The sequence below is a fragment of the Bison bison genome, unplaced genomic scaffold (assembly GCF_000754665.1).
Source record: "Bison bison bison isolate TAMUID 2011002044 unplaced genomic scaffold, Bison_UMD1.0 scf7180017863823, whole genome shotgun sequence".
Lineage (NCBI taxonomy): Eukaryota > Metazoa > Chordata > Mammalia > Artiodactyla > Bovidae > Bison > Bison bison.
This window is the reverse complement of record NW_011494395.1, coordinates 369,563-380,794: the sequence shown is the minus strand read 5'-3', so window position 1 is coordinate 380,794 and position 11,232 is coordinate 369,563. Positions and strand designations below refer to the sequence as shown.

The 11,232-nt window shown below is 44.0% G+C and overlaps 1 protein-coding gene across 1 annotated transcript in view; it reads right to left on the bottom strand.

Moving 5' to 3' along the window:
* Positions 1-320: 320 nt before the first annotated feature.
* PCP4L1 (Purkinje cell protein 4 like 1) overlaps positions 321-11,232 on the bottom strand; it is a 26,827-nt gene continuing 15,915 nt past the window's right edge. The window contains exons 2-3 of the mRNA XM_010833690.1: positions 2,239-2,293; positions 321-1,424 (exon numbers count right to left, since the gene is read on the bottom strand). Coding sequence (XP_010831992.1) covers positions 1,279-1,424; positions 2,239-2,293 — 201 coding nt within the window. The 3' untranslated portion in view covers positions 321-1,278. The remainder of the gene's footprint in view (positions 1,425-2,238; positions 2,294-11,232) is intronic.

The window sequence follows — 11,232 nt, the reverse complement described above, 5'->3', positions numbered from 1 at the left end:
GACGATGGGGTTGTTTCCAGAGGCAGATGCACCAAGCATACACTGAGCTGGGAGGGGAAAGAGAAGGAGGCAAGCACCCTTGCAGGCGCACTCCGGGGGTGGCAACAGCAGCAGATAAAGGCAGTGTGGGTGGTGAATCAAGGTGAGGACAAGGTCAGGGAAAGAAGGTAGGAGGGGCTCCAGTCTGCAAATTCTCAGCCAGCATCAGTTTCCTGAGCCACCGTGGCATCTGCGCAGTTGCTCCACCACCTCCCTGAGGCCAGCTCAGACTTACATTCATACTCCTCCGGAGAAAAATATAGAAGTAGAGGTCAAACGGCTCTACTTGAGGGTTTTTTCTTTTTATTGTTTTCATAATTATTACACATGCTAAAATCACACAGAGTGGTTATTCCAACTCTGCTCTGACTCTACCACGAGGCAGGTGGGAACTATAGGGGTCACTTGATTTGTGTGGCCTCTGAGGCTATCTAGACGTGAGGGGTTAGAGGTAGGCAGGTTAGCAAAGCCCCAAGAATCCTTTACATAGTACACCTTTACCAGCAGTAACTTGTATCTTTAAGGACCTCCTCCTCCTTCATTTTTCTTTCCCTCCTGAATCTTCCCATTTCCCTGCCTGTGGCCCCTTGAACCTCTTCCATGTCTGCCCCTTATGGTTCTCGACTAACATGATGAAGGAAATTTTTCCTTGTCCCAGTCTCCCATCCTTGGAACTAATCTACTCAGCATGCACTAACATGGAAGCAGCTTGATTTAGGTCTGCCTAGGGGAAAGGGAGGCTCCAGTTCCCACTGTGGCTTAGCTCCTAGGAGGGGAGTTGAGGTGCTGATGAGAAGGATGTGAAGGGGAAAAGATGCTAACTGAAGTGAAATGTTTGTAACCAGTGGAACAGGGTATATGCCCCACCACTGGGCACCCTACTCTGAAGGCATTCCCCTCCCTCCCACATTATCAGGGGTCCCTCTCTCAACCTCAAATCCTCTTGCTCTTCAACCTCGTAGGGAAGGCATAGGTACTGATCAAGATACTGGCTGTATCTCCAGGAGAAAATGGTCCACCCTTAGACAAGTGGCTGCCTATTAAATTCTTCATCTTGCCTATGTTCCTTGTGCCTCTACAATGACAATGGCTTGAGGGGCTGGAATAAATAATGTACAAGGGTTGAACCTGCCTCTATGAGAGGCTAGTGGAACAAAGAGACAAAGACACAGGGGAGTCAGAGCTGTGGAAAAGGAGAGGGAAGGGAGCAGAGTGTAAGGAGAGGGTAAGGCTGGTTATTCAGGAGCTGGGATCCTTTTTCCTTTTCTGGAATCGCCGGAACTTGCCCTGAATAGCAAGGGCAGCCTTCTCTGTTTCTGGTGCCGTCAGATCAATGTCAATCTCCTCCTCCTCATCCTCAGTCTTCTTGGCACTCCCAGCTTTCCCTGCAGACAGTTGAGAGTTTCATTAATGAGGAAAGGGCCCCAGCCTTTTCCCCAGGCCCCAAATACAGTGGTTAAAGTCCACTTTCTGCTTAGACTCTGTTTGGGCCTCCAACCTTTGCTAGGACACAGAATGTCTAATAATCTCCTAGGAGCTTGAGTCAGGGTACCTGGGCTGAGAATTAGTTATAGTAATTACTCAGGAGCTTTGCAACTCTTAAACCAAGATGACAAATGTCTTCTGTCATCACTTATTCCTAAATGCTTCCTTGGTGGCTCAGTGGTAAAGAATCTGCCTGCCAATGTAGGAGACGCCAGTTTGATCCCTGGGTTGGGAAGATCCCCTGGAGAAGGAAATGGCAACCCAATCCAATATTCTTGCCTGGGAAATCCCATGGACAGAGGAGCCTGGTGGGATACAGCCCATGGAGTCGCAAAGAGTCAGACATGACTTAGCGACTAAACAACAATTCAGAGTACCAGAGTGCACTCTCTTTCCCCAGCTTTCTCTCAAGTTCTGATTGAGACAGAGTCTGGGATTATTTGATGTGTTTCTTCCTGTCACTGTGTGCCTGTTTCCAGGCATTCCAGAGCCAGTTTCTAAAATCAAAGAGTAAATAGTGGTAGGTTTACTTCTTAGGAAAAAAGTAGAAAGAAGCCTATAGATATAGTGGTCTTAAACTAGTGCTTTGTTTCACTTATTACATTCTTATTCCTGTTACATCTGACTTTAGGACCTTCCAGATTTACAGCTCTACTTGTTTTCATGTCCTTATATTTACCTGCTCCATAAACTTCCTAGCCCATCCCCACTCACCCTTTTCCTCAGGGCCAGGTGCCTGGTTGGTTGCTGGAGATGTTTTGGTGTTAAGCTGGAAACGAAAAATCAGAATAAAGTATTAAGGTACCATCCCCTTAGAATCACCATCATAATTTCCAAGTCCTCCTATTACCAAGTACATCTCTTAGCCTTTTGAAGAAGTGAGTCTTGAGATCAGACAGAGGGAGAAAAATCAACAAAATTTATTCAAAAAGTATTTGTTGCTAAGGAGATCGTAGAGGACAAAAGAGGAAAAACCTGCCCTCGTTGAATTTGCATTCTAGGATTTAGATAGACAAATGAATAAACAAAACTATTATTATGTTATTATGGACTTCCTACTGGTACAGTGATTAAGAATCTGAGTTGAGGGGGAAGCAGGTGAGATCCCTGCTTGGGAGCTAGGATCCCACATGCCTGTGGCCAAAAAAAACAGAACATAAACAACAGAAGCAATATTGTAACAAAGTCAATAAAGATTTTAGAAATGGTCCACATCAAAAAGAATCTTTTAGAAAATTATTATTATGTTAAACGGTGAGGAGTGCTATAGACCAAAGACAGGGAAGGGAGGTAGTGAATGCCAGGTGGGAATGGAGAAATACAGTTGTACACAGAGTGGTCAGGAAAACCCTCTCTGAAAGGTGGCATCTGAGCCAAGAGCTGAAGGAGATAAGGCAGTAAGGCCTATGGATGGAGGACAAGAGCTTTCAAGGGGTGGAAGTGTCAGGGGAAGCACACTGACTGAAACTGCCCACCCTCGCCCGGCACCATAGTAGCCATGTGTGTGAGTTATTTTATAACAGGAGGTCCCAGCAAAGAACACGGAACTAATAAGCCACCACCAATAGGAAGAGTTCGGTAAAGGTCAAAAGGCAACACCATGTGTCCTTCCACCTCCCAGAATCCTTCTTGCTGGCATCCATCTTGGCTGAGCAATGCGTGTCCCACCAGGAAGGACCCTGAGTCAGAATGATTGGCCAAAGACAACCTGGAAACTAATCCCATCACCATAAAACCTGAGACTGGGAGCCACGTGGCAGAGCAGTTCTCCTGGGTTCCCTTACCCCACTGCTCTCTGCCCGGGGTTCCCTTTCCAATAAAGCCTGTTGCTTTATCAGCTCATGTGTCTCCTCAGACAATTAATTTCTGAGTGTTAGATGAGAGCCCACTCTCGGGCCCTGAAAGGGGTCCCCCCTCCTGAAACAGCAGTGTCACTAGCCTGTTTGAGGAACAGCAAGAAGCCAATGTACCTGGAGTGCAGAGGAGGAAGAAGGAGGAACAACAGATGGAGATGAGATCAGAAATGACTGGGAGTGCAGGCAGACCATGCTGGGCCTTGGAAGTCATTTTAAGAAGCTTGACTTTTACCATAAGAGGGAGGAGAAGCCATTAGAGACCTTCAATTTGCACATAAGGGGCATTACGGAGGAAGCAGAACAATCTGCTAAGAGATTATTGCAGAAGACCAGGCAGGAGATAACGGTTGCTTGGATCAACAAGGTGGAGGTGAAAATGGTGAGCTCAGTCACCCATCGTGTTTGACTCTTTGCCACCCCGTGGACTGTAGCCTGCCAGGCTCGTGTCCAGGCAAAAATACTGGCGTGGGTTCCATATCCTACTCCAGGGGGTCTTCCAAACCCAGGGATCGAACCTGCTTCTTACATAGAGGCTGGCAGATTCTTTACCACTAGCGCCACCTGGGAAGCCTGTGGAAGCGGTGAATAGTAGCTCAACTCTGGTATACAGTTGTCTCTCAGTACCGCAAGGGATGGGTTCCAGGACCACCGAGGATACAAAAACCCATGGATGCGCACGTCTGTATAAAATGGCATAATGTCTGCACATAACCTATGCACATCCGTCCACATATTTTAAATCATCTCTAGATTACTTATAATATCTAATACAATGTAAGTGTTCTATAAATAGTTGCAGCAAATTCACTTTTGCTTTTGGGGATTTTCTGGAATTTTTATAAAAATTTCTTCAATCCTCAGTTGATTGAATCCACAGGTGTGGAACCCTCAGACACTATTTTCGAGCTACCACTAAAGTGATTGGTTGATTGGATAAGTGGCACTGTGAGACAGGAGTCAAGCATGACTCCACAGTTTTAGGGCTGAGGAAATGAAAAACAATGGAATTGCCATTTTCTGAAATGAAGAAGACAGCAGGGAGAGCAGGTATTAGGGAAAAGATCCGGGGATTTGTTTTTGGACAAGCTTGACATGCTTACGGAAGTATCCAGCATTTGCTTTGATACACTGTTGAATAACTCATTTGAATAATAAGTTAAAGAGAAGGCCTTGGCCCAGAGATATAAATTAGGCAATTATTAACATGTGGTTAGTATTTAAGCCATGAGACTGAGTGAGATCACCAAGGAAGTGAGTTTGAATAAAGAAGAGAACAGGGTCAAATCCTAGGGCATTCCAGTGATCAGAGGGTATAGAAATGACAAAATGTCAATAAAAAAATTAAGAAAAAGCCAGGAGAAAAGCCAGGAGATTACAGTACTTGAGAAGCCACACAGAGAAACTATCTCATGGAGACGAGAGTGATTGTGTCAAATTCTGCATGTAGGCCTAGTAAAATAAGGATCAAGAATTGACCACCGGGTTTTGCTATGGGGAGATCACTGGTGACAGTAACAAGAGAAGTTACAGTCGAGGAAGGGAGGAAAAATCTGATTGTAGTGTGTTCCTAAGAGAAAAGGAGGACAGGCATTAAAGCTGCAGATATAGAAGGAGTTCCAAAGAAATAAGAATGGGGGCTGTGGCTTGAGGGGAACATGGGGTCATGAGAAGATTTTAAGACAGCAGAAGTTACAGAATATTTGCTTTGTGGAAATAATCCATTAAAGAAGGAGGAGAGAAAGAGCAGGAGAAAGGGGGAAAGATTCAGCGCATGAGTAGGGGGTGGCCTTGAATAGGAGCTAAGAACAGATCATCCAGAGTAACTGGAGGGGAAGCAGAGCCACAAGAGCCCAGATACAATGGGGGGGGGGGGGACATTTTCAAGGTCTCTTTTAATTGCTTCTGTATCTGAAGTAAAATAGGTAACAAGGTGATCCTTCAAGAGGCAAGAAGAGGTACTGAAGGAGGAGGGCAGAGGAGAAGGGATGAAATACTCATCTAGGAGAGGAGGAAAGTGAGTGGATTAGGAAACAGTAATAAGATTTCTGGGAAGCATTAAGGCCCCTCACAAGGCCAAGTTCATGAATACGAAGTGAGATTTGTCAATTCGTATGTGTGCTTCTTTCCAGCCTCTCTGCTCAGATGGAGAGTTAGATGTAACATAATAGAAACTCCCCTTCCTCAGAATCTTAGCAATAGAACTGCTTCATCTGGTCATTCCTCAGTCTCAAGGTACAATTCATCTTGAAACAGTCACTCCTGTAAGCTTCTGGGTCCCCGTAGAGTTTGTTTATTTCACAATTTTGAATACTTGATATTTTCAAAATACAGAAACTGGTTGCTTTCAAAAATGTTTTCTCATCTCGTCCTTGGGAGAGCTCAATGGAGTATAAAATATTATCGCTCATTTTATAGATGCAAATCTTTGTTAAATGACTGCCAGATATAAGGGTTCTACTTTAGGAAGCTGATAGAACCCAGTTTATGTTATGCTGTTGTTCAGTCGCTAAGCTGAGTCTGACTCCTTACGACCCCATGGACTGCAGCACGCCAGGTTTCCTGGTCCTTCACCATCTCCCAGAGCTTGCTCATACTCATATCCATTGAATCAGTGATGCCATCCAATCATCTCATCCTCTGTCGCCTCCTCCTCCTGCCCTCAATCTTTCCCAGCATCAGGGTCTTTTCCAATGAGTAGGCTCTTCACATCAGGTAGCCAAAGTATCAGAGCTTCAGCTTCAGCATCAGTCCTTCCAATGAATAATCAGGGTTGATTTCCATTAGGATTGACTGGTTTGATCTTCTTGCTGTCCAAGAGATTCTCAAGAATCTTCTCCACCACCACAGTTTCAAAGCATCAATTCTGTAGATTATGCTGTTTCCACCCTATTTTTATCAATACTTATCACAGACTTATATTTGAGTTTAGCACTGTTCTATACATGAAAAGGGTATAAAAGAAGCACAACATTCATTCATTCAACAAATATATCACTGCACAGTATATGCCAATTACTGTTCTAGACATTAGGGATACAGAAATGAGCAAAATTATTAATAAGTCCCTGAACTCATTAAACAATTATGCCAGTTAGTGACAAGCACCAAGAAGGAAAATAAAACAGAGTAGTCTAGGAAGGCCTCTCTGATGAGTGACATAGAGGTTTGAATGACATATAAGAGCCTTGCGGGCAGATGAAGCAACAAGTGGAAAGTCACTGAGGCAGATTTTGTGCCTAGTGTGTTAAGGGAAGAGTAAGAAAATCAGCACGTCTGGAGTTGAGTGAGAAAGGGAGAGAGTATAGAAAATAAAGTTGGGTAGGTGATAGAGTATGAATGTCTTTGGACCAGGGAAAAGATTAGATTTTTTTCCTTTTTCTTACTCATTTATTTTGGGCTGCCCTAGATCTTCATGCAGTATGTGGGCTTTCTCTAGTTGTGGCAAGCAGGGATTACTCTCTAGTTCCAGTGCATGGGCTTCTCATGGCAGTGGCTTCTCTTGTTGCAGAGCACAGTCTAGAGTGTGCAGTCTCAGCAGCTGTGGCATACAGGCTTAGTTGCCCCGCAGCATGTGGAATCTTCCCAGACCAGAGATTGAACCCATGTCTCCTGCATTGGCAAGCAGATTCCCAACCACTGGACCACCAGGGAAGTCCTGGATTTTTTCTGAGTTGACGAAAAGGCATCACAAGGTTTGATGCTGAAGGAAACATGGTCTGACGTGTTTTTAAAGGATCACTGACTGTGGGGTGGAGAACAGATTAGAGAGAGGCAAGAAAGAAAGAGGGGAAACAATTATGAGGATCTTACAAGTCAGATCGTGGGCATTTGGACCAGGGTGGTAGTAAGAGAGGTGATAAGACTTGAGACAATTTTCATGGTAGAATAAGTTGGATTTGTTGATGGATGTGTGAATAAAGATAGCTCTTTCAAAGAGTTCTGCTTTAAAGAGACCCAGAGAAATTGGACAGTAGCCGAGATAGGATGTGGGGTCATGGGAATGATTTAGTAGAGAAGGAAAACCTGATGGTGCAGAGACAGAAGTCGTAAGTACTACAGTGATCTTGAATAGGCAAAAGGAAATGGATCTAGTGCACAAGTAAATAGGTTGGCCTTAAACAGAGCTATGGACAGTTTATCCACAATATAGGAATGAAGACACAGAATAGGGGTAAAGATGGAAGAAAGGTGGCAAGAGTAACGGGACTGTATGAAAGTTCTCTTCTGATTGTTTCTATTTTCTCAGTGACACAGGCACACTTGTCAGCTAAGAGTGAAGAAGGGGCAGAAAGTATTTAAGATTTGAGGAGAGAGGTGACTGAGTGAAATAGTCATCAAAGTTGAGAGTGAACGACTGGTGAAATGTGGCAGGACAACCAGGCAGCCCTAAGGACTCACTTGAAGTTAATGGGCATAGATTTAAAGTAAAAGCAGTCAAGATGGTGTCCCTATCTTCCAGGCTAAGCGAGCAAATTGGACAGGTTCCCAAATAATACTTCTCAGTCATTTATTATGTCCCAAACCCTATCCCATATCATCCTCTGAAATCTCTGAGATGTCATCCTGTTTTACAGGTGAGGAAACAGGCTTAGAGACACTAAAAATTTTGCCCAAGTTCAAGCCACACTTCTAGAAAACAGTGAAACTTGCTCTGGGACCCAGGCAGACTGACTCCACACTTTTAACCACTGTACTACGTCCCCAAGATCGAATACAGTCACACGCTGACACAAATATGCCAATATATTAACAATTACTGAGGCTAGGTGGAACGGATACAGATGTGCATTGAACAATTCTTTCAACTCTGACAAATTTTTCTAATAAAAAGTTAGAGGGAAATAAGAAAATAACAGTTTGGGATTTCCTTGGTGGTAAAGAATCTGCCTTGCAATGCAGGGGGTGCAGGCTTCATCTCTGGTCGGGGACCTAAGATTCTACACGACATGGAACAACTAAGCCCAGAAGCCACAACTTCTGAGCCCACATGCTCCATGCATCACAACAAAGATCCCGAGTGCCACAACTAAGACTCAATGAAGCCAAACAAATAAATAGTTTTTAAAAAAGAAAATAAAGTAAAACAAAGATTATGATTATAAAACACTGATGCTGTACTGTATTTGATAGGGAAAGTGTCTTTAAAAGTAAATTACAAATTTAAGAATTGTTAGGTAGATGGACAATCCCAGCCTTTTGGATATTAAAATGTGGGGCCAAACTAAGATTGCTTTATTGACCATATGTGATTTTATTTATTTACTTATTTGGCTCTGTCAGGTCTTCATTGCAGCACGTGTGATCTTTTGTTGAGGTTCACAGGCTCTAGTAGTTCCTACTCAGGGACTCCGCAGCGAGAGGGCTTCAGTAGTTGTGGCGTGCTGATTTAGTTGCTCCCAGGCACGTGGGATCTTAGCTTCCAGACCAAGGACTGAATGAACCCATGTCCCCTGCATTGCAAGGCACCTTCTTAACCACTGGACCACCAGGGTTAAGATGTGATTTTCAAAGGATACACTGGTCACATCTACACTGCTTTTTCAAGTCTTGTGATTTATTTGTGCTTTCCTAACATCTTGTAACGGAGAAGGTGATGGCACCCCACTCCAGTACTCTTCCCTGGAAAATCCCATGGACGGAGGGGCCTGGTGGGCTGCAGTCCATGGGGTCGCTAAGAGTCAGACATGACTGAGCGACTTCACTTTATTTTTTCACTTTCATGCACTGGAGAAGGAAATGGCAACCCACTCCAGTGTTCTTGCCTGGAGAATCCCAGGGATGGGGGAGCCTGGTGGGCTGCCGTCTATGGGGTTGCACACAGTCGGACACGACTAAAGCGACTTAGCAGCAGCAGCAGCAACATCTTGTAAAGTACTGGAGATAGCAGACAGTTATAAAATAACTATCTAATTTTTAAATAATTTTTTAAATTTTATGTAAGTATAGTTGATTTACAATGTGTTAATTTTTGCTCTAATGTTTTTGAAAGGAGATTATAAGTTGACATGGTCCAATTTTTATAGAAGATATAAATTGCTTATCTATGTATATGTACATTTTTATTTAAAAATCTGGAAGAACATGCACAAAATTGTTCCCCAAACCCTATAGAATTCCTCCTTGTCCCCCTTTGACAAAAGAAAAAAAAAAAGGTTTCACAAGAGGAAGGGTTATTCCTGAGACTCTTGGGAGACTGGCCACTCAATACTCTTTCTTTTCCCATGGTTTTCCTGTCTTCCTACAGTAAAATTTTTTTCACACGATCAATATAATGATCCAGTAGTTAGCTAGGGGACACTTTCCATGATGCCACAGTGTCATCACAAGAGGTCTATCCACACTGAAAAGCATGACATGGATGGGGTGTTTAGTAATAGGATAACATTCAATAGTTTAGTAATAGGATAACATTCAATAACAAGAGGGTCACAGGTCTAGAGGCAAGTTCTATAGTCCCACGATCTCTGACTTCAAATCCTACTTTCTCTATTACCAGCAAATCTCCGAATCTGATCCTTGCTTTAACTATTATCCCTCTCTCCCTCCCTGTCTCTCTCTAAGCCCATTCCCTTAATCTACCAATTCTTTTCTCTCATCCCTCTCCTTTGGAGGAAAATCTGGACTCCAATTCTAAATATCTCCCTTCAAGTAGCTGTCTCTTCCTCTACAGCTAACCTTGAGAATCCACTAAGCAGGAGTATGTATCGGGACTGAACCACACAGGCCACCCCTTTCCCTCTGCCTGGGCAGCTGTTGCCTTCCTGAGTCTCTCCTGAGATTACTGACCCTGGAATGGAGCCATGGCACAGCAGCTGTCTGGTCACCCAGGGCTTCTCAGCTCTATTTGACTTAAATTTATGACAGGTCACTGGGGAGAGCAGAAAAGGGTTCTAAAAAGGAGAAGAAAACCCCTATTACTCACAATCCTCCTTGAAATCTCTCTCATACCTTCTACTAAAACGTAATATGTTAGAGCTTCAACTTGCCCCTCCTCCCTGCACCCTCTGCAGCCAGTTCTCAAAATAGCTGCTTCAAACACTCTGGGTTTCTGGATTTAGTGGTTAGTGATTTGGTGCGGTGTGGGGGTTGGGGGCAGTTAAATCACAAGTTGTTAGCTCCCACCCTCTACATCATACTCAGCCCTTTACTGGTCTCTGGTCCCTGCCCTAACCCTCCTGTGTATCTCCTAGAAACTCAGTAATTTTAGGTGAATAAAGATCCTCTAGTTCATCTATCTGGAAGCCATCAGATTAACCATATTTTAGGCAAACCAAGGAGGCAGGGAGGTCCACTCTATGTGAATCACATGCTCTATGAGCGTCTCTCACAAAACCTTACATCTGCAGAGGATCGAGTCTAACCCACAAGAGCTGTGACAGGTGAGTGTTTGTTTCTCAGCTGTTCTCTCTCTCAGCCTCTCATTCTGGCCAGGTATGGATTACTCTCAGATGCTCTTCTACTTCTTTCAATACTGAGCTCCTCTGACCTCAGAAATAATGACAGTTAAATTGCTTAGCAAATCCTTCCATGTCCTTGTAGAACCCATCTCGGGGAACTGGAGGGAATCAAAAGACTTTAGAATGCCACGCTACCTCATCTTCTCACCCAACCTCATCTTAAGGCTTCCCTGGTGGTTCGGATGGTAAAGGACCTGCCTGCAATGCAGGAGACCCAAGTTTGATCCCTCAGTTGGTAAGATACCCTGGAGAAGGGAATGGCAACCCACTCCAGTATTCTTACCTGGGAAATCCCATGGACAGAGGACCCTGGTGGGCTACAGTCCATGGGGTCGCAAAGAGTCAAACACGACTGAGCAACCTTCACTTCATTAGCTCATCTAATTAAAAATCAT